At 34.9% G+C, this 24,656-nt stretch overlaps 1 protein-coding gene across 9 annotated transcripts in view; it reads right to left on the minus strand.

The window, feature by feature from the left end:
* The window catches only part of MYCBP2 (MYC binding protein 2), a 224,296-nt gene that overhangs the window by 59,660 nt on the left and 139,980 nt on the right, over window positions 1-24,656 (minus strand). For 5 of the 9 annotated variants that reach the window (XM_055121420.1, XM_055121455.1, XM_055121412.1 and 2 more), the window contains 9 exons: window positions 23,984-24,099; window positions 21,504-21,601; window positions 20,507-20,623; window positions 19,583-19,723; window positions 13,568-13,642; window positions 10,273-10,497; window positions 9,309-9,441; window positions 8,246-8,368; window positions 5,124-5,279 (listed from right to left, as the gene is read on the minus strand). In XM_055121420.1, the coding sequence (XP_054977395.1) occupies window positions 5,124-5,279; window positions 8,246-8,368; window positions 9,309-9,441; window positions 10,273-10,497; window positions 13,568-13,642; window positions 19,583-19,723; window positions 20,507-20,623; window positions 21,504-21,601; window positions 23,984-24,099 (1,184 nt within the window). The remainder of the gene's footprint in view (window positions 1-5,123; window positions 5,280-8,245; window positions 8,369-9,308; window positions 9,442-10,272; window positions 10,498-13,567; window positions 13,643-19,582; window positions 19,724-20,506; window positions 20,624-21,503; window positions 21,602-23,983; window positions 24,100-24,656) is intronic. The other 4 variants (XM_055121406.1, XM_055121428.1, XM_055121438.1 and 1 more) reach the window with 4 other exon arrangements.

The following is a 24,656-nucleotide window of genomic DNA, read 5'->3' on the forward strand; positions in this document are numbered from 1 at the left end:
GATGCATAAAATAAAATCCCCCACAGGCCATTTAGAGTAAACAAATAAGGAATGTTCCATTTTTTGTTTTTTAATATGTTAGAATTTTAAGGACAAACTTGAATAGCTTTGAAGTCTTTTCAGTATGTTGCAAAGCTGAGAGAAACTTGAATTCCTAGGTATGGTTTAAAATGAAAACAAACTTTTTTTTGAAAGTCTAATAGATATTCTTGATCAACTAAAAAAATTAAGATATGACTTCAGACAACACTTGCTCTCTGCATTTAATTTTGACAAAATCTGTTGTGGTTTAAACACACTTTGATAAAGCTACATTTTTTTTTTTTTTTTGCTTTTTTGGATCACACCTGGCGATGCACAGGGGTTACTCCTGGCTCTGCACTCAGGAATTACCCCTGGCCGTGCTCAGGGGACCATATGGGATGCTGGGATTTGAACCTGGGTCGGCCATGTGCAAGGCAAACGCCCTACCCGCTGTGCTATCTCTCCAGCCCCAAGCTACATTTTTTAAGATTCTAGGGGGTAGGAGAGACAGCACATGTGGGCTGACTACATGCTCTGCCTGCAAGCTTGATTCCTAGCATCACAGGGTTCCTGAGTACACCAGGAGTGGTATCCTAAACAGAAAGCTGGGAGTGATCCCTGCCCTGGAGATGTAGCCCCCAAAATACCCCACCCCCAAACTTGTATTTTTCAACCTCAGGAAAAAAAAGAACGGTATTCAAGTTTTTGTTTGCGGGAAAAAGTGACCTATACATTTACTAAGACATAATATGTTAAACCAATAGCACCTCAATTAAAAAAAATTAAAGGAAGCAATTTGTACATGCATACCTATGCAAAAGTAAAAAGAACAGACACCTAGATAAAGAAACTATGTTACATCTACACAATGGAATACTATTCAGCCACTAGGAAAAATGAATCCATGAGGGGCCGGAGCGATAGCACAGCGGGTAGGGCTTTTGCCTTGCACGCGGCCAACCCGGGTTCGATCCCCAGCATCCCATATGGTTCTCCGAGCACTGCCAGGAGTAATTCCTGAGTGCAAAGCCAGGAGTAACCCCTGAGCATCGCTGGGTGTGACCCAAAAAGCAAAAAAAAAAAAAAAAATGAATCCATGAAATTTGCTAAAATATGGACGGACATGGAGAATATTATGCTGAATTAAATGAGTCAGAAGGAGAGGGGAAGACATAGAATGAACGTACTATTTGTGGAATATAAAAAACATGACTAATACCCAAGTAGAAATGAAGGGCTGAAAGAAATAGGGCCAGGAAGACTGGTCCACGATTGGAAGTTTGCCACAAATGGAGGCAGTGGGGATGATTGTTCTAGATAAGAACCAAGTGCTGAAACATGCTAACTTTCAGTATCTGTACGGCAAACCGAGAGAGAGAGAGAGAGAGAGAGAGAGAGAGAGAGAGAGAGAGAGAGAGAGAGAGAGAGAGAGAGAAAGTGCCACAGAGAGGCAGGCTGCTGATGAGGGGGGGTGGCAGCAGGAGGGCAGGAGGGAAACGGGCACAGTGGTCATGGGAAATGTACACTGGTGAAGGGGCAGGTATGGAAACACTGTATGACTGAAACCCAATCATCAACAACTATATAACTGCATCTTATTGTGATTCAATTAAAGAAAAGAAAAAGAAAAAAAGTTAACCCACTTTCAGAAAATGTAATAAATAGTAGTCTTCTCTTTTAAATCTCCTTTTATATTAAAATAACCTATAATACTCAACTCAGCAAAATATTGATTTTTTTTCGTGTGCATCATATAGTAAATGAAAAAAGAATACTACTAAAAACAATTTAAAAGACAACTTTCTCCAGTACCATATGAAGTCCATGTTGTTTGGTATGAATTATCCACTTACTAACAAGGGGATAAACTAATAGGGTTCATTTTCTCTTCATTTGGATCCAAAGTACCAAATTCGCCAGGACACTATTCATTCTTTGATTACAGAAACCTTTTTATTTTTGCTTTTTTGGGCACACCCAAATGTGACCGATGCTCAGGGGTTACTCCTGGCCCATGCACTCAGAAATTACTTCTGATGGTGCTCAGGGGACCATATAGGATGCTGGGAATCGAACCTGGTTGGCCTCGTGCTATCTATCGTTCCAGCCCCCAGATAACTTTTGAGTACATTATAAATTTTACTTTAAAAATACTCTAGCTATAATAAAAATATTTTTTTCTTTTTTAGTAAGGATAGCATTCTTGTTTTTCTTTAGAAAAGTATGACTGCATGTTTTGTTTGTTTGTTTCGGGGCCACATCTGACAGTGGTCTGGGCTTACTCCTGGCTCTATGCTTGGGTGACTCTTGGTGGTGCTTACAAGACCATATGGAATGCCAGAGATCAAACCTGGGTCAGCTTTGTGCAAGGCAAGCACCCCTCTTGGAGAGCCCGGCAAGCTACCGAGAGTATCCTGCCCGCACAGCAGAGCCTGGCAAGGTACCTGTGGCGTATTCGATATGCCAAAAACAGTAACAACAAGTCTGTGTTTTGTAAACAGAAGTGATCTTTGGTATAAACAAAATTATCAAATGCCATTTTCTACATATATTTCATTTTTGTATCAGACATAGCACTGTAGCACTGTTGTCCTGTTCATCGATATGCTTGAGCAGGCACCAGTAACGTCTCCATTTTGAGACTTGCTGTTACTGCTTTTGGCATATCAAATACACCATGGGTAGCATTCCAGGCATTGCTGAGCAGGTGGGATATTCTTGGTAGCTTGTCGGGCTCTCTGAGAGGGAATGGAGGAATTGAACCCAGGTCAACTGCGTGCAAGGCAAAGGCCCTACCTGCTGGACATAAATAACTCTTACTTAACTAATTAGTAAAGTTCAGTATGATAAACCTCAATATTTTAAAGTAAGTGAAAGGTAGCTAGGATGAATAGTAATAAGTTCAAGAAGAGTTTACTCAGGTAGTTCTGCCACATTAAATGATATAATGTGTTTAATATAATTCTAATTTGTTTTCAAATTATTACAGATATGTTTAGATTCCATACATTTTTTAAGGATAAAGTCATGGGGCTGGAGAGACAGTTCAGCTGGTGGAAAGCTTGCCTTGCACATGGCCCACCCAGGTTTAATCCATGGTATCCAATATGGTCCTTTGAATACTGCCAGAAGTAATTCCTGAGTGCAGAGCCAGGAACAACCCCTGAGCATTGCCGGCTGTGGCCCCAAAACAAAAACAAATAAAACTAAAGAAAGTTATGCTAAGATGAACTTAAAGTTACGCTGAAGATCAAGATTTCTGGTTTCTAGAATTTGAAGGTCAAACTTCAATGATATTCTGCTGAGCATAAAAGGTTTGTAAAATAAATATAAGTAGTTCTTATTATTGGAGTACTGGCAAGTAGTGAATGAAAAATTGGTAATACAGACATTTTAGTCAAATTTGCTGTGGGATGATGGTAAAGGAGAGGTAGTTCTGACAACATGAAGATATAATATGCATAAAATCATATTGATGCAATGGCACTTGGAACATTATCCTTTAAATTAGAAAAACTATTTTATAATGGCGTTTATATTTCATTCTGAAACTTTTCATATATGTAAAATTAAAATATTTTGCTTGCTTTGGGTAATTAAAGTAGTATTATTGTGCTTGTTTTGAGAAAACCTACAAAGAATGACCCACTAGGCAGAGAAAAAAGCCCTTATTTCTTAATTCTCTTGTCCGCTATCATTTAATGTTGGCAGGGTAATTTTTATAATTAAGATTTTTGGCTGACATGAAATTTTTTCCAAACTGATTATGCTTTTTGATTTTCCCACTTTATATTTACCTTTAAACAGTTTCTATAACCTAAGGATAAAATGGGAATATCTAAGGATAAAATCTGTTGCTCCATAACATGAACATGCCTACTTTACTTTTATTTCTTTTCTAAAACTCATAAAGGAAGGAAAAAAACTATTTCACAAACATGACTCTACTGTTTTCAAGGAATTTTTATTTTAATCATATTAAATTGGGTACTATACCATTTCCTTGATGACTGGGTCAAAACTGATTTAATATTTCCAAATCAATTTCATTCACTAACACATTTGCCTCTAGGTAGCACAAATCTAGAAAAGTTTATATTCTTAGAGTATTCTTTATTGAATGAAGGTAATGAATAATACTGTCTGTTCAATAAATTCTACCCCCATGCCTAATAAAAACTAAGTCAGTTGGCCTTCTTTTAGGTATTCTAGTAAAAATTATAGGAAAATAACTTAAACCTATACGTGGATATACTTTAGTATATCAAAAGGGCCATACATTTGAATTCAAACAATGTTAACACTAACCCTCTATAAGCCATTTCACTTAGTGGCATTTCTATATGTCATCTAGCTGACTGGTGAACAAAGCTCAAGGAGAGTGTACTTGTCAAAGTGTGTGACGCTCTGAGAGGTGTATACTAAAGTCTCAGGAGGTAGTAAGAAATAAAGAACACTCAGTTGTGTGTAATTTGTTTGGATCTGTTTTCCAGATCAATGTGAGTTATTATCATGAATAATAGGATAACCCTTCATAAGAGAAAGGTAATCAAATGACCATCTTAATCTGTTAAGAAAAAATGACACACATGCAAGGCAAAAGGAGAGGCAATGCTTGAGGAGATTTAGAATCTTAAATTGCTATTCTTTCCATGGATATCAAATTCACTTAAAAGAGACAAAACTGCCCACAGTCTCTCTTTACTATACTGGCATAATGAAGGAGGTGGTGGGGCATCTGTAAGTAATTAAAATCCAATGCAAAACAAACCAAAAAAACCCTGTAACTGATGCTTAGCATAGTTTTACATATTTAACTTTTTAAGTTAAGGACTGTACAACATGTTTCTAGTACGTATTTCTTTAAAATTAAAATAAGGCGTAATAGTCATAAAATGTATGATTAAACGCAAATGTCTAAAGCTGCAGAAAGTCTTAGCTCAGAATAGTTTAAATCGCTTAAAAATGTGGGAAGGGCTTAACACCTGACATTAAATAAAACCAATGAAGTGAGTTGGTAAATATTTAGTAACTGATGAACAACTCAGAACAAAGCTTCAGAAATCGCTTGATGAGGCAGGTAAGGCTGACAGACTTACTCTGAAGCTGAGGCTGCTGGAAGGAAAGGGGCTGTCCGAACACAAATGGGCTGTGGACTAGGGAAGAGGGAGGTTTTGCAGCTTGATCAAAGATGGAAGGAGCTGGGAGATTGGGCCGTGATTGAATGGAATTCAATATGGCACTCAGTTGGTCACCTGCAGTGGGCAAAACAGTCAAGACTACAACTTGTTATTTCTTAACATCCAAAATGGCAAAGTAAATGGTGCTTTATGACATCGTGATCAAGTCAAACTCTAAATTAAACTATGCCCATTAGAAAATGCATCAAGCTTGATAATGGCTATCCTCAAATTAGGGACCAAATTTTTCAGTATGCTTTCATAGGGAAGCACTTGACCAAAGTCTTAACACGACCACCTACCTAAACAAACCCATTTAGATTCACATTCAACATCTAGTGGAAGCATAGAGAACCCCGAGTCTATGGTGAACCATACAACCTGCTTCAATATCATACAAGAATAAATGAAGAGCTAAGTAGTGATGACATCTATAATGACTAAATCACTGTTTCATAGGAAGTATACTTTATACAGAAAATAAGCAAGTAATATGGATACAGGTTTTTTAAAAAATGTATAACTATAAGTATAAAGTATATGTTATTAACATAATAATATGTTTATATTAAAGCATAAACTCTCTTACTTGGATAATTATTAAAAATCTATAAAACATGCAAGAAGGAATATAAGCTATCCAAACTGAAAATTAATCTCAAAAATAAATTTTGGAGTCTGGAGAGAGTACAGTGTGTAGGGTACTTGCCTTGCACACAGCTAACCCGGGGTCAATCCCCAGCACCCCATGTGGTCCCTGAAGCCCCACCAGGAGTGATCCCTGAGCAAAGAGCCAGGAGTAAGCCCTAAGTACCTCCAGGTATGGAAAAAACATTTTTTTTGGACACATCTTTAAAATCAAATACAAAGGACTTCAATCAAAAAACCTTTAAAATATGAAACAACATACTTAACTAAGCTACTTATTTTTAAGACATGCATTTTAAACAATTAAAACGGTGCTAAAGAAGATAAAAAAAAATCTTAACTAATTGATGCAAAGCTGAAAAACAGTAATTTTCCAGCCATTTCCAAACTGAAAACTTCCAATGAAGAAAAATGAAGAAAAAAATTATATGCAGAGATTCCTGTACACAAAATGCACAGGCTTTACTTTTAAAATACTAAAGATTAGAGGGAGTATTTTAAAAGAGTAAAATTTTACAGGATTCAAGAGTGAAAAACGTTATTTTTAAAAACAATTTACAGAGGGCTGGGGGAAGACACAGAAAAGGGTGGAAGAAGGTGGGCAGGTTAGTGGAAGGAGGGTGCTGTAATTTTTATTTATGAAACCAAATCAGTAGCAGTTTTGTAAATCACACTGCTTAATATTACATATAAACAAAACAAACAAAATCGTCAAAAACAAAATCCCAATTTCTTATTGTGGCTAGTATAAAGTTCCTGAAAAAAAGGAACTACTATTAAAGATTATAAAATTAGGTATATAAACTTCACATTATTTCCTTACTCTAAACCAGCCTATAAATAAGGGAACATGGTTTTTAACAATATTAGCAATATTAGCAAAACCACACTTTTAAAATGTAAAAATTCAGTATTTTTTAATGTCCTCAGCAACAATTGTATCTCTTGAAAGCTGGTTTTTATTCTAACAGTGTTTTAGTAAGTCACAGTGATAGGCACATGCACAATTTATAGACATTTTAGAGATTGAAGCAAACAATTCAAATTAATGAGCATGACTAAAAATAGATTATAGAAGTGTAGTGGGTTAAGTACACACTGAAGTTTTAAGGACTGACAAAGAAAGGGATATGAGTGAAACATCACCAAGCATTTACCTTACTTAGAAAGAGTTTACCTCACTTAAGCTGTCACTTAACTGAAATCTGAGCTACTAGTAATGTGCAAGCAGATAATACTTAAGCCTATAGAACAGGCAACTACAACTGAGTAGGACAAAAATAAATCTTAAGGATAGGTTTCTTCCATTTAAGTACAATCAGCAAATATATAGAAATTAGTTTTATTTTAAATTTGATATTTTCTATGCAGTGATATAATTTTGCATTGTGCCTATCTCATTATTTCACTTGTTCCACAAATCAGGTATGAAAATGCTAGATATGACACAGAAAATCAAATCCTGGGAATTGGCTAAGACAAGAGGTTAAAGTAAAATTACTTTTATTAAGCTATCTGTACTTCACATTCATCATCCAACAATATGTTACTGCTGATATATGACTAATTTTGAAGGATCAGGACCAGGTACATAGAAAAGAAGATGAATGTATCTGAATTTACATAGAAATGCAAGTTTGGATGAAAAATCAGATGTAAACTCTTTTAAAAGCCTGTGTATGATGCTGTGTTTTCCAACGATGTAGCCCAACACAACTATGTAGGCTGGTGTGCAATATATCTTTTGAATTTTGGGGCATACTCAGCAGTGCTTAGAGTGCCACAGAGGGGTGCCAGGGACAGAACTCAGGTCAACCTTATACAAGGCAAGAGCCTTACCAACCTTACTCTATCTCTGGCACCACAACTATGTATATTTTATGACGATGTGGCTAAGGATTTCTCTGTAGCCAAGTTTAATTGAACATGCCAAACTCAAACTCATTTAATAAAATTCTTAATTATGATTTTTGATTACACATATAAAACTACACATTTAATATAACTTATGTATAATATTACTTAATAATCTTTTCAATATTTTCAAAATTATTTGTTGCTCATTAACAAGAATATTAATAACTGGATGATAAAAATACCATTTACCAGAAACAGTAATAAAGAAATCTGATTATTAGAGACAATGATAAAGAATCTTTAAGATGAATATCTTAAGGAGAATTATGAGCATCTTTGAAAAAAACAGTATGGAAAAATGCCTATAAATTAAAACTGGAAAAAATAAGGCTGCTTCAAAACATTTTGAATGTTAATATTTATAAATATTTTGAATGTTAGTTTCCTAGAAAAACATTTTGTGAGATCACAGGGAAAAATAGAATATAGGTAATAAAAGTCAAATGCAAGTATAAGTCACACTTTTAGACACATACCTTTGTTATTTCCGAGTCCATAATCAAATCCCTGGGCACTGCAACTTGCCCCTTTATTAAAAGCTTGTACTGAGAAAGGGCTTGGAGGAGGCGTTTGAGAATTTTGATCAAGAAGACCTTGTTCTACAACAAAATACACAGCTATAAAATTAATGTCTTATGTGCTTATTCCTATTTAGAGAATAAAGAGATATTATGATGACAGATTAAGTTTTGATATTTTAAAGTAACCTTACATTCAGATTTGACAGTGAGAGTATATGATAGATTTTTGTTTCTCTCATAAAACACCAAGTGAAATTTTTAAAAACAGGTATAATCTTATGGAGCCAATCATTTTACATTGTGATAACATACAACACTGAATGTAACATTTCTGGGTTGCAAAATTATACTCTAACAAATTAATGCAAGGGCATTTATGAAACAATGTATACCTTATCAATAAGAAATTAAAATATTTTGCATATTAGTATTCATATAGAAAAGGAACATCTTTAAAATGACTCAGCATAAGATGTCCCCAAAAGTTTTTACTTATAAGAAGGAAATTTTATAAGCAAAATATATAATAAGAAAATTTTATTATTTTCAGCTCTAAATGTAAAGATTTATAAAGAACTGAATTTACAACTAATTTTTACTATTATTATATCAGGGTATTTTGTCTCAATGAAAGGACAATTAATGAAGTAATCGGGGACAATCAACAAACTCTTAACAACATAAAAGGGGGAAAAAACATGCTTTGCAAAGATGGGTTGTATATTTTATGTTTTCTTTTAATTCTCTTAACAAGTCTCACAATGGAGACGTTACTGGTGCCCGCTCGAGCAAATCGATGAACAACGGGATGATAGTGCTACAGTGCTTTAGTTCTCTGATGTGTACTCATTTAATACCCATGTACTTTACAAATTTTAAAAACTACGAAATTTTTAAACTCTCAGTTTGCCTTTACTTAAAAAAAACATACAAAAAATCCTTTTAGGACAAAAGAAAACACAAATACATGTTAAACTATTGCATAATTGGAATAAATCACAAATTTAAGCCAACTTGCCATCTTCATGTCGGAGGTACTGGTTTCCGCCTCTGTCTCTAGCTAAGGACCAAGCCTCTCCTTCATCACTTTCACAGAACTCTACCATGCTGTTCTTATCCAGCTGCACCCATGTACCTTCAGAATTGGTAACCTAGCGTGTAACAAAAAGCATGAATGATTGGCTTGATTCTTTCTGGACATTTATGTTGAAAACCAGCATATTCAAGTGTTTGAATTGTGTAATCATTCCAGTACATTTCTATCATGAAATTAGCTTCTGAAATTAAGACCACAGCCTGAGGTAAGATAGAAATCATAAAGAATAAAAGTTCTTTCAGATACTGCTTATTTATGACTTCAGTTAAGATGGTAATTTTTAAGGCACAAGAATAAACCATAATATTTTTCAAATGTTACCAAAAATGTGGCTCTTTTTATTTTTTATTTAAACAAAATGTTGTAGCACATCATATTCAGTATATTTAGGTTGGTAGCCTATGCTGCCACTGAAAAAATAGCATGACACACTACATCTTCAAGCTCATTCCCTGAGGCAAATGCCACAGTTAACTAAAGCATTATTTTATTTGCTCAGGACTTCAGTGAGACATATGAATAGAAACAAAATTAATGGACTTGTATATATCACATTGCCATATAGGTTCATATCACATATTTTAAAGTATAGTTAATTCCAGACAGTATATAGTACATTTTTCATAAGGAAAAGGAAAACCGCAAATATCAAACATTCATACGCACAAGACATTTTGTCAATATTAGATTTCACAAGAATAATATGAAAATAAAATTATTAGAAGAGAAACAGAAAAGTTATGTTACTATTCTAAATACAAGACAAAGAACATGAACATTAAAAATTTTAAAACAGAATTGGCAGAGTTTAGAAGAATGAGATGCTTCAGCTTTATTATATTAAAAATGAGTATCTTAGAATTCAGGAAGCTACAAGAATCCATACCTCTCCCACTGCTTTGACTTTGTTTCCCAGAACTAACATTCCAATTGGGATACCTCTAAGGTTAGGGCAGCTTCGGATGTTGTGACCGGACGGTCCCGTCTTCACTACCTTATACATGCCTGGCCCTCCTCGCAAGAATGGTGTATCCTGTTCTTGCATTGCTGCTTCCTGTGGGCAGCAGGAGTTCATGTCTTTGAAAAAGTCATCAGTATTAGTTTTAGGCTCCTGAAAATTTGAATAGACAAAAAACAAAAACAAACAAACAAAAAAAATCCATTATCATTTTTCACATCCTCTGATTTATTTTACAGCAAGTCTATACTATTAATAGTATACAAATATATATCCAAAGATAAAGTATCCTTCAACATTACTCTAAGAGTCTTTCAGGTTCTCATTGTTGAGTAACACTTGAAATAAAACTGAAGAAAGTAACAGGACAGGTACTGAACTGCTGCCTTTTCCATTCTACAATGAAGAAATGCAGTAGTGCTTGATTCTTTTATTTCAAAGTGAATTTTTTTTTTCATTTTGGGTCACACCCAGTGATGCACAGGGGTTACTTCTGGCTTTGCACTCAGGAATTACTCCTGGTGGTGCTCAGGGGACCATATGGGATGCTGGGAATCAAACCCAGGTTGGCAGCATGCAAGGTAAAGCCCTACCCACTGTGCTATTGATCCAGCCCCTCAAAGTGAAGTATTTAAAAGTAGGAGTAACCAAAATTATGTGAATCACAACTGAATAATTCTGAATTATTATTACTGCATTACTGTTGGTATTGAAGTCCCATTTCTTGCTACTTTTGTCTGAAATATTTTATAAGCAGAGAAAATAAGTGTAAAGATTTTAGACACTTATCTGTAAACAGAGAACGATGAAAATACTAAATATGGAAAGATGTTAACATTTAATAATAAATAAGGCAAGAAGGCTTATAAGATTCTAGGTTGAAGAGATAGCTCAAACTAAAGCAAATATTTCATATGTGAGTTTGATCAGAAGAAATGTACAGTCCCTGAAGACAGTGCTGGGACTAGCCCCCATATACTGCCAGGTCAGGCCCATAAATAAACAAAAAGAACCAACTCAGACCTTATACAGAATAATAAAAATATCTTAATAGACTTCTTGGGCCTTTACAAAAAGAACAGACTAATGTCATCGATGAAAAGATGAGCAGACCTTTAGTAGAGAGGAGAGATTTAATACTAATGATACAGCAATTAAATGTATATACAAAAAGCATTTGGATGTAAGAGAGTCAACTGTAAAATGCCAAAAAAGAAACAAGTCCTCATTTTCTGTTGAATCTGAATACTGTATGAAATTGTTTCTATGTGACTGAAGTCAAAGACAAATAATAACCTCCCATATTTGCTCTTATCCCAACTAAATGTAAATGAAAGTCCCACACTGGGGCTCTTCCATTGACAGTATTCCCTTAAAGCAAATTTAAACACTTAAAGATAGTAATACAGACTCTTGAAATTGCTTTATAGTAAAATAAAGTAAAACATTAGTATACTGAGCCACATTCAAATGTTAGGTTAAAATGAAATACTTAGTAATGAAACATAAAGAAATGAAAAATTAACATCATAAAAAATATAATATTGCTAAGTAGCTCTATACAGTCTGATAATAAGGTGTATATGAATACCAATTACATACTAAAAAATTTAAAATAAAATGTTAATAAAAATAAAATAGCAATTGAATTATAAAAACATAAATTTATTACTTCAATAGCCTGTTTCTCAGGGAAGATTTAAAACCCATCAGTAACTTTCACAGAATAGGTTATAAATTTCACTATGGTGATGAAAAATGACCAATTTCTACTCATACAAATGGGGCTGGAGCGATAGCACAGCGGTTGGGCTTTCGCCTTTCACACAGCCGACCCGAGTTCGATTCCTCCACCCCTCTCGGAGAGCCCCGCAAGCTACAGAGAGTATGGAGCCCACCCGGCAGAGCCTGGCAAGCTACCCGTGCGTATTGGATATGCCAAAAACAGTAACAATAAGTCTCTCAATGACAGACGTTACTAGTGCCCGCTCGAACAAATCGATGAGCAATGGGATGACAGTGATAACAGTGATAACAAATGTGGACTTCCAATGTCATTTATGTAAGTTCATCATTTCACCAAATATTAGTGACAATGTAGTGGAAATGAGAATTTTAAACAACTGAAAATATTAGATAGCATTTATAAGCTAATGAAACTTTAAGATTTTATTAAACTATACATTTTACATATCCATGAAAATTATTCACATATATGCGTGTATGTGTGTGCAACTTTCCAAACATAAAGAAAGCACTCAAAGAAGAAGACAGTTTTAAACTTTAAATACTTCAAGTAATTTCAAAGTTATGAGTGAGAATCTAAAAATGATTAGATATGACTAACCAATTTTAGTAATACATCATGTTAATAGTTCAAAGAGGCAAGCTTCAATCCTAATATGCCAGAATTTTAAAAGATTAATGGCATGGTGTCAAAAAATATAAGCAAATAATAATAGATTGAGGGGAAAAAATAACTTTACCAGTGTTTAATGACCGATACACTTAGGTATAATTAGTTTAAAAAGTATTTCCAATCCATAATCATTCACTGAAAGATAAATCTTGGCAAAAACTAATAACTGAATTTTAAATTATGAACTAAAAAGATAATTCTGAAAACTTTTATTAAAACTATTAATCTTACTGAATAAAGAAACTACACAAATTAGTAACCATAAAAAAAAAAAAAGAAAGTCTACCCATTTTTTCATACAGGAGTCTAAGAAAACTGACAGAAAATACTTAAAAATGTGCTTGTCATTATTAAGCCATCTTAATATTCATGCTTTACTCAATACACAAATGTAAAGTCCAGCACCAGCAAATAAAATTGATGAAATGCAGTTTTTGTTTTTTTTCTCTCCATTTCCAGTCCATCAGCAGAAGACCAAAAATTTCAAAAGGGTATTGTGAAAGGATAGGGAAAAATGGAAAAGGTGTAAGGTTAGAAATATATCAATTAAGTAAACACGTTCTCAATGTTTTGTGTTGATTTGAAGTCAGCATAAAAGTCTAATTTCAACTAATAATATATTCTTTGGAAGAAAGAAAAGAAACATGATTACAGGGGAAACTCAACATGGCACTTTGTTTAAATTTTTTTAATAATAGTTAAAAAAATAATCTTAAGTACAGATTTCAAAAAATAAAATGTAGAGTTTGTAATACATGCTAAAAAAGTCAAATAATGTATGACTATTCCTTACAGTTAACTCACCTGGGGGAAAAAAGCTTTGGAAGTCCATGAAAATACGTCCAAATCCCTGACTCCTTGGCTAGCATTAAAGATATTCTGAGCGACAAAGTTTAAGAAAGAAAAATATCAACAAAGAAAGGGAACAGGTATCATCTGCAGAAGATGCGTTCACAGTAACAACACATTGTTCCACACTTTAGCACCAGCACTGAAAGTTTACTAAAGGGAAACTGAAGCCACCTGAGAAAATTAGACACAAGTGAAATTCTGATAATTTTTTTTTTTTGATCAGAAGCTCTCCATGGATATAGTGTGTCATGCCATTTACTAACATTAAGAGCCAGATATTGCTACAAAACTTAAGATAGTAAATGAGTGAAGGAAACTTTTAAACTTCCTTAGATGATGATACAACTATTCTAATACAACTCAGGTTTACTCTATGGCAGAGAACAGTCTGCTGTTTCATAAAGAAAATGTGAATAAAACAGATGTTATAGATAGGACAACTATTATTCTGAATAGTAATGGCATGTGGTATACATGAACTGGACATCTCTTTTGAAGTACAAAAAAGAAAAAAATTGAAGGAAAAACACACCAAAAGATGAAAGCCATTTTTCAGATTTCTTCCCTTCTGTAAGTGGGAAAAATAATTTGGAAATGTTACCTAAAGTAAACCTGTTAAGAGCTGTTAGTAAGCATATAGAAAACACACAACACAAATCCTTTACCAGAAGCTGGCCTCGTTTTCTCCATTCCAAAGTTAAGCAATTGCACAAAGAATTTGAGGATCACTTTGTTAAAGTCTGAAAACAGTTTGCTCAAGAACAACCACTCATAGCAGCATGGTCCCAGAAAATCCAACATTTTCACAAAATGTCTTAATGAAAATTTAAATGAACATTTTAACATACATACACCATGCTATTGAATTTCATTATATGACCTGGAATTGAAATCTTTCCAGTGAGTAATAAGTACATACTTTTAGTGCTTATGTAAGTACTACAAGTGGTAATTTTGACTAAAAAAATGAGAACATTTCTCAATTGTGGATAATCTGGGAACCAGGATATTCAAGGGGGTTAAAGGTGAAAAACCACTATGGGGGGAACAGGTATGATGATGAACCACAGAGAGGAAACAGCCTAAAGGAGCTATGGTCAGTAAAAGGCAGAGAAATACTGAGTTAAGGTTTCAGAAACAGTTCTACTACTTTCTACTTGTGATTATTATGAGAGTGTATTTCCTTTGTCATTGAAAAAGTGATAAAATACTTAACATTACAAGTTCACAATAAAAATAAAATGGAAGAATAAGGTAAGGAACATGTATGTTCGGAAATTACTTTAAGTAGCATAATCACACCAATTAATTAAAATGTAGTATTCGATAAACCTTGAAAAGCTGAACATAAGTAAATGCAATATTTGAGACTTTGGGAGAAACAATGAAGAGTAAGAAAGGGTATTTACCCATAAGCCCTTACACTTAAGCTTAGCAACAGAAATAAAAAAAAAATCCCACAACATATAAATACAAATTGGCTACAGGAAAATAAAAAAGCAAAACACTACAGTTGGAAAAGTAAACTTTTTCTTATTTTAGAAAGTGCCACCTGAGAAGGGAGTTTTTATTCCCAAGACCTTTGCTTCACCTGTAGAGGCTATTTATCAGTTCTCAAACACAGTGTTTCTTTAGAGCCATAGAGATTTACATATCTATCTAGAAATTCCTTTACTTTCTCCAGGCAACATTTCTTTCAGTCTCCTAAAACGTCACCTTCTAAGGGAAGCCATTTTAAAACACATCACATATCACAATGCAATCATATTATTTGAATATGGTATGCTTACTACATTACACAAACACATGCCAAGAGCAAGAACTACACTCACTCTTACTTAGATTTCCTCTGCCTCTCAAGCTAACATCTACTTTCCAACTACAGCCTGGTTAACTGGTAAAATAACAGAAAAAATAACAGAACAGTTAAGAGAAAATTGTGAGCAAAAGCACTATAGATAGGCTGGAAAATATGACTCTTAAGATGTAAAGCTGAATGGCACATTCAAAAAAAGTGCCAAAAGTTCTAATAGACAAAATGGATTTGTATTCTTCATCCATTTATCCGTATTTTGCCATAGATTAGAAAACATTTTAAAACAGGGTCAGAGAGACCCAACGGAATGGAACGTACATTTTGCCCTCAACATCCAGTTTTGATCCCTGGCACTGCCTGGCACCCTGCATGGAGATTAGCACCTGAGCACCAGCAGGTATGCCTCCCTTTGTAAGAAAACCCCAAATTGGGGCTGGAGCGATAGCACAGAAAAGATACAAGGCATAGAGAGAAGACTTTTATTTCCAAAAGTGATGTGTAAAGTAATGCAAAGAAATAAGTAAGGTAGTAAGATGCATTTTTCACTTTCATTAATTCTTTGAGGGTATGTTATTCATTAACCCCTCAATGCCCTATCATGTGTAAGCAAGGAGCTCATTAAAAAAGCATCACCTATGAAAGGGCCTGTCCCTAATACACAAAACTACAGTGTTCTTGCCTATGTCAGGCTCCGATTCTATGTGTGTCCTTATTTTAGATTTTTCAGTGAGATCCTCTCGAGCCTAAAACCAGCTAATTTTGCCACTGTATAAACTAGGTCATCCTTGGTTACCATGAAATGTGTAATCAACATATTCGCTTACTTTTATACTCCGTAAATATAATCAATGTATCTGCTTACTTTCGTACTCAAACTCTTCTATCCTCCTTCCTGAGCCAAGATCAAACAATGTCTATTTGTTTCATGACCACACACTGTAGCTAATGGGAGCCTCCTGCAATGATTACAAAGCCACTTGCATCTGTAATCTGGATAACAGTGCAGTCATCACCTGTGTATCATCTGGTCCAGGTGCGAGCTCAACCAACTTTCGGCTCTCATGCCTTTGCTTGCTTTTGCACTCAAACTCTTCTATCCTTCCGGACTCAAGATCAAACTGTCTTCTTTCACTAAGAACTGGACCTTCACTTCCACAATACTTCACCTACCCTTTCACGGAGAAAACTGATCTCATTCAATAAAATGATCTATCAAAGAAATCAAATGTTCTACTTGATCATCTAAGTGGCTGCCCTTTATCCAGCCAGATCTTTAATTATGTGCACTCACTATATTGTTCTAGGATTTTACTAAATTCTCCAAGTCCTTGGACACTCCATTTATTTTTTCATATTCCTAACTTAGCTCAAATCCCACAACTGATACTCTTAGTTGCACTTTCACTAGCATCTATGTCCTTCTCTTCTTTTATAGTAGCCAAGAATTTCCAAAGAATGAAATAATCTGTTTTTTTATTTTTTTTTGGCTTTTTGGGTCACACCTGGCGATGCACTCAGGAATCACTCCCGGCAGTGCTCAGGGGACCATATGGGATGCTGGAAATCAAACCCGGGTCGGCCGCGTGCAAGGCAAATGCCCTACCCGCTGTGCTATTGCTCCAGCCCCTCTGTTTTTTTTGTTTTTTGTTTTTTTTTTAAAGATTCCTTTAAATTTGAATACTCTGAATACTCAGGGATCCTGAAAAATAGATTGTTGACAATGAAACAAGTGATTTCATTGGGTCCTCGGTAATGCAAAGATATAAAATGAAGTAGATTTTGGTCAATTTATCTCTAATCTTTCTCAATCACTACAAAAACCTCCTTCTCAGAAACAAATGTCCAAATATAACCGTATATATAAAACCTATTTTATTTTCCTTTATGGTTTGTGTTTTTTCAGATTGTGTATTTGCATCTTTGATTTTCCCCTCTTCTATTGTTGCATTTTCATTATTTATAAGTATCTCAAATCACATAAAATAAGCCAGAACTAATAGCAGAAACGGAACTACTTGGAAATGAATACATTTGACATAAAAAATTTAGAAAATACCAAAATCCACTTCATTCTATTTCCTATCCTCAATATTGTGCAAATCAGAACAATTTTCTCAGTTATATTCTTGTGAAGACCTATTAACAGGCATTTGTATGGCTCATTGCACTGAACTTTTCCTTTTAGTTTCATTTTTACTCTTCCTCTCCAATTTCAGAAAATGATCTACTATACACTGTCTTCTGGTTGGGGTCTAAATTAGCATCAAACAACAGGAGGCCATGTTCCAAAATGAATCTATTGGAACTGGAACTATAACATGGCACTTGTTATTCTCCCTTTATAACTTTTATTTACCCTCTTACTTCATCTGTATGAATTATCTCCCTCTTTGAAAAATACATACTCAAATGAGAAAAATGCAAGAATTAAGAAGTTTTGGAGTGGGGGAAATAATAAAGAAAACATAATATAATGCTTTATTACAGACTTAAAATACACAAAAGTCTACATTGGCCAGAATTTTAAAAAATAATCTATAAATAAAAGTAGCTACATAACTAGCTGTAATTATAATTTATAAAACAATTTTCCTAACCGAAGAAAAATCTGGTAAATATGAAAAAAATGGTGGTTTCAAAAGCATTTAAAGCTGACTTTTTAGCATGTAAAAAAATACTATTTTTCCTCTCAGGGTAACTGCCTCTTCTGCAGAAGATAAAGTCATTCCAATTTTAAAGTTTTGGGGCCACACTGGCAGTGCTCAGAGGTTGGTCCTGGTAGCGCTCTGGGGACTGAACCCTAGCCTTCTGCATGCAAAGCAGTGATCCGAATATTGAGCTGTCTTTCCAGCCCCAATTTAATTTGTAACTTGGGATAAAAAAATGTGAAGAAAGTTCAGGTATGGTTTATTAATTCAAAATTTAGTCATGAATTTCATTCAGTTTAACCATATTAATGCAGTAGGCCACCATTCTTCAAATTTTATCATCAATCTATTAATAAAAAATACACAATTTTGCCTCTACCCACTGTACTAAAACATGTGAATGATTTAAAAATGAGATTAATAAATATAAAAAGAAGTTGCATACTCTTCTTGCCCAAAGAATCATCAGATATAAAGTTAAATCAGGAATATCAAGGATAAAAACAGTAATATAATGAAAGTTTTGTTACCAAAAAAAAAAAAAAACCCTTCACATGCTGATATTTAAAGAATTATATAGTTTAAATACTAAGGTGTTTTTGAAAAATATCTTATTAGTATTGCTGTAGAGGAGTACAAAGAGTTGAGAATCATAAAAAGGAAATAAAAATCACAATTTTCTGCTTAACTTATAAGAAAGCAGGTGTGGAGCACGGTCTCATTTGTAACAAAATACTGTGTCTATGTTTTCTATTGCATTCATCAAAGTTCAGCAAATTGGGGCCGAGTGATAGTACGGTGGGTAGGGTGTTTGCCTTGCATGAGGCTGACCTGGGTTCAATTCCCAGCATCCCATATGGTCCCCAAGCACTGTCAGGAATAATTCCTGAGTGCAGAGCCTGGGAGTAACCTCTGAGCACTGCTGGGTGTGACCCAAAAGGAAAAAAGAAAGAAAAAAAAGTTCAGCAAATTTTCCTACACTAGGATTTAGCTCTAGAACATTAAGAGTAATGTAAATCCATCAATCTATCTTCTTTTACTATGACAACACTATAAACCAAGAAAAAAAAAGCTTCAAGCACAGACAACACAGAGAACTAATCACAAAATGCCAACGTAAAGACAAGCGTATGTTATTCAAATTTTGAGTGCATAATAATACTAAATTCATGTATCTTAACATGGAGTTCATTACAAATAGCGATGAGAATAAAGTGAGGTGTAGTGAATGCAAGTTCTTTCATTTCCTAGCCCTTTGAAAGAAATTCAGTAGTACTAGTTTCAATTTACAACTTTAGGCCTATGGTAGATCTTTATCAAGGATTAAGGTAGCCTTGCCAAACACCACCTCCATTACAAAGAAATCCTTCAGAATTCAAGCAATCATAAAGTAAAGTTATTGAGCTGTGATTTACCTCAGAACTGCAAAGCCTTAATTAAAGAAAACCCTACAATAAGGACAGTGAAGGTACACGTAGTGTTTTAAAACCACCTTTTACTTACGTCAACAGGCACGAGAAGGCTCTTGCCGAGATGTTGATTGAAAGAGAGGCACCAGGCTTCAGTGTACCCATTCATGTTAGGCACATACTTCTTTATTGTCTCATCATTCAGTCTCAGCCAGACACCGTCATCATTGTGGATCTGTGAGAAATGAGCAACAGAAACAACCGGGCCCTCCTGTAACTCCACGAGGTCAGTGAGGGGAGACAGGCCACACAGCAGACAAATACACGGGTCACGGCAACTAGAGAGCTATTTTTGCAGATGAAGGTAACTAACACTTTCAAGGATTAAAAAAAAAAAAAACCTGAACAAGAAATGGCAAATAATAATATAATTCACACTTTAAAAACATCACAGGGTTAAAGCACACAGCAACCAAACTCCAAGGTAGTTAAAAATGTGAAGTCAGAGCTTTCCAAAAAGAATATAAATCTTTCATCTCAATTTCATCACCAGAAGTTATCTGACTGTATTACAAAGGAAACATACAATCCACGATTAAAAAATGGTACCATCTTAGTAGTGGTGAGCAGTATATTAACTGAAATCTTTCATGCTAAAAATTTAACTATCTTACTCTATTAATAAAAAGAAATCATGTGTGTAACTCAATTCTTCAGAAAAACTTGCCATACATGCCTAAAAATATTTAATCTAGGGGGACAAACACCTGCCTTGAGAACAGGTGACTGTGGGACCCTGCCAGGAGTGATTCCTGGATTCCCGAGCACAGAGTCAGGAATAAACTCTGAACACCACTGGATATGGCCCAAAACAATAAAATCTCAAAATACAATCTAACTGCAAATTCAATAACCTTATCACTTAGCAAATACTTTCTGTACAAAATTTATCACTGCACTTATGTAACTCTGCAAAATATTTACTGAAGTTATAAATTATTTGTGTTACTTAAATTACCTCATCAATGAAAGTGATAGTTCCGTTGACTTTCACTATGCCGATCTGCTCACTCTGAAGGGAAGGGTGGCTTCGGATCCGGAGCCCTGCACTGTCCTTGGCCACAAATTTCCGAACCTGAGAAGGCAAGGAAAAAAAAAATCATGGACTGGATCACTCAAAGTAGTAGTAAGACTTATACATTAAATAGACTTAAAAGTGTTATGATTCTGGGCTGGAGAAATAGGACAGTGATTAGCGTGCTTGCCTTGTGTGCACCAGACTCAGCCAGGTTCAAGCCCTGGCACCCCATATGGTCCACTAGAAGTGAGTGCAGAGCCAGGAGTAAGTCCTGAGCACTGCTGGGTATGGCCCCCAAACAAAAGCAAAACCAGAAAACCAGCAAAGAAACCAGTACGATTCCAGGACAGTTTCTAAAATTATTTTTAACTGGTTTCCCTTTGCAAATAAGTGCTTTTAAAAATAATATTAATAGAACCTCTATAGTTATTATACATTTAAGCATTAGAAAATTTCTACATATTTATAATTTCTAAATTTTGAAGAGATAAGCTAAAAAGAAAGAGACTTTTCTTTTAGGAAGATTGCATAATTCTATTGCCAATGTTTCCTTCTGAGCAAGTGGTTACATAAAAGTCCTAAGTTTACTCTTCAGATGTTTGGAAATTCATTTTTCTTTAACAGTATAGGTCATTTTAACCTTGTAATCTTCATGCACTTAACTATAATGGAATTTTTTTTTTATTAATTGCAAACTTTCAATAATAAAATAAAAGAAGATGAAAGGTATAAAGAGTCTAAACTTAGAGTCAGGCCCTACAATTTAGAAATAATGAAATACAACAAACTATCTCTAAGTTTAGGTATCAAACAATGAAATCAGGTAATATGAAAGATGCAGGATGACCACTACAAATGAAGAAAATTAATAGATTTTTCAACAATGAAGAAAATTAATAGATTCCTGATTCATCTTCTTTCTTTAGTCTAAACTAACCTTATTTGGTTGAGGTTCAGTCTTTGGTTTCACAAGTTGAGTTCCTGGTGGTATCATCCCTTTTGGTGGATCTTTTACTTTTACTTCTAGGCCAGCATCTGTAAGAAAGAGAATTGCTGGGGTCAGAGTGATAGTACAGCAGGTAGGACACATGCCTTGCACATGGCTGACCCAGGTCTGATCCCTGGCAACACATACAGTCCTTTGATCACAGCCAGGAGTGAACCCTGAGTGCAGAGTACCAATGGGTAAGGTCCAAAGAGAGAGAGGAGTAGGGAGGGAAGGGACAGGAAAGAGAAAAGGCGGAGGGAGTGAGGGGAGAGAGAGAGAATCATAACTTTAAAACACAGTGAGGGTGGATCTTTAAACTTAAACATTGACAATTACTGGTATCTGGGTTCTGTCCCCTAAAGGTGATAGATATTTAATACTTGAAAAATAGAAGTATTTAAAAAATGGCTGGGATGCTAAATGGGTGAATGGGAAAGAGGGACTTGAATTCTTTAAGAGAATCCTAAGATATGACAGTGGAAAAAAAGTAATGAAAAGAAAAATAAAAGAAATCCATGTATGACCAAACATGATCTCAGAAGGGCTGATTACAAAACTGTTCACCCAATCACTTTTGTGACTGAAAGGAAGCAGAGTGAGGTGGTTAAAACTAGGGTTTGCATATGAGACTGTCTTGGCTGAGCTCAAAGGAAAGACCTCAATTTTTCATCCATAAAATGGGAATGAAAATAATACCTATATTTTGTGGAGTAGTGAGAATACAATGATTTAAAATATGTAAGAAGTCCATAAAGCATTAGACATTTAAGCAGTGCTCAATAAATATTAACATTCATCATCGTCCTTATTCTACAAATTGTTCTCTTTCCATTCCCGTAGTCCAGCAAGATCCTGGTAGGCTGATAGCTTGGTCAGTCATCTTGGGAAAGGAAATGGAGGGTTACTGTGTAAATGTAAGCGTTTTTCTATAGTTTCATCTCCAAAAACAATGTAAGCGGAGTTTTTGTGCCTCCTTTGCATCAGTTTCCCTCAATCTACTAGTAATAAGGATGAAGCCATTCTTAAAACTTCCACTTTTAAATTTCTACTGTATTTGAACCTCTCCTATGTCATTATGACTCCATGTGACATTCTATTGTTCACAATCAATTTATCAAATTGTTGATGCTTGATGGAACTAGTCTTATCCAGAACAGTCTTTTGTTCTAGATAAGAATCTAGAATTAGTAAGGGTTTATTGAATGAAGAGCTGATTGATGGCCCTGATTAAATGAAAGAATGCAGCATCACCTGTGGATAGAGGTCTCTGGAATGGTATAGATTAATTTCATAATTAGATTTTGAACAGTTACATAGTTATACCAATGTAAAGTATTTCTATTTTCATTGAAAAAAAATTACTTAAACCAGACATTATTTTGGTAGAATGCTGCTAAGAATTACTTCTATCTTTACCATGTCTCTTTCCTTCCCATATGCCAAGGTACCATAAAAAAGAATTTTAAAAGTTACATAAAGATTTTCTAAATCTGATTCAGGAAATTTATTTTTTGACAGAAGAATTAAGAAAAAATATTGTTATAAGGATCTCATACCAATAAGCACTTATTAGAGCTGTCTCATTCAAATATTTTATTATATGTATAGATTAAAAACAAAGAGAAGGATGGGATGGAGCGGTAGCAGAGCAGGTAGGGCACTTGCCTGGAATGCAGCACATCCAGGTTCAATCCCCAGCACCACAAATGGTCTCCTGTGCTCTGCCAAGTGATCTCTCAGTTCAGAGCCAGGAGTAAATCCTGAGCACTGAGTGCTGTGGCTACCTTCACCCCCCCAAAAAAAGGAAAAAAAGAAAAGGAAAGAAAAGAAAAAAGAAAGAAGAAGGGCTAGAGATAGTACAGCGGATAAAACACTCACCAGGAGTGATCCTTGAGCAAAGTCAAGAGTAAACCTGACGCATCTCTGGGTTTGGTCCAAAATAAGGAAGTAAATTAGTAACATAAAAATAAAGAGAAGAAAAAGGAATACTAAATGGAAAAATACGCTTTTCTAACTTAGTGGCGGATAAAAAAAGTCCATTCATACAATATTATTCTTTGAGTGACCACTGTATTCCAGGGAGTTAGACTGGGAGACTTAAAAATGAATACAACAGTATCTGCCCACAGCCAGGCAATCAGGAGAGGAGATAGAACCACTGCAAAGCGCAGTCTGTGCATGCTGATAAAGAGCAACAGGGATGGGATCGTACAAAACAGTCACGTTAGTGAATGAAGGAAGGGATTTCTCAGTTATGCCACAAGAATATCAATGTATATTTTACGAATGCCCTAACTTCATTATTAAAGAATTGAAATCCCCGAGTCATTTAACTTACAAACCTGTCCATGTCTGTGATAAAAGTTAAAGGATAAACTAGAGCAAAATCATTAATTCACATTTTTTGCACTAAGTAACTTAAAAATTACCTATTTCAATGCCGTCAATGGTAACGTGAATAGTGTAGAGCCCAATGGCCCCGGGAGTCCAATTTGCGCAGTAAGTGCCATCATTGTTGACACGGATCAGCATATTCTCACTAGGTCTGAAAGCAGCAAGGTGAATATTATTTTTATGTGAACTAGTCACAATATAACATGATCAATACCACTCAGCAAACAAGTTTTGGTTATGGAGACGTTACTGGTGCCTGCTTGAGCAAATCGATGAGCAACAGGATGACAGTGATACAGTGATTAACTGAATTAGATAATGCCAATTCTATCATCCTGTTCTTACTCATCAAAATGTGTACATTTTATTTTTATTTCCTCACTGAAACTTTCATCTCCCTCTCTTCTCACTCTCAGCTGATGATTATCCATTTGTTTTCTTCAGTAAGGATGCCACAGCAGTCAGACAACCTTAAAATTTTAACCAGATGAATAAACCTACTTAATTGTCCCTTACCTCTTCTCTTGTTACAAAGTATCCTGGGTCTTAACTAAAACCAGTCCCTCCACCTGTGCTGTGAATCTCATTCCATCCACATTACTTGAGGCAATATTCTCTCAGTCTCTCATTCATTATCAATCTCTCCCACTTTACTGGATAGTTTGTTTCATATAGAAACACTTCAGACGTTCTCGATCACCCATCTTA

The sequence above is a fragment of the Sorex araneus genome, chromosome 1 (assembly GCF_027595985.1).
Source record: "Sorex araneus isolate mSorAra2 chromosome 1, mSorAra2.pri, whole genome shotgun sequence".
Taxonomy (NCBI): Eukaryota; Metazoa; Chordata; class Mammalia; order Eulipotyphla; family Soricidae; genus Sorex; species Sorex araneus.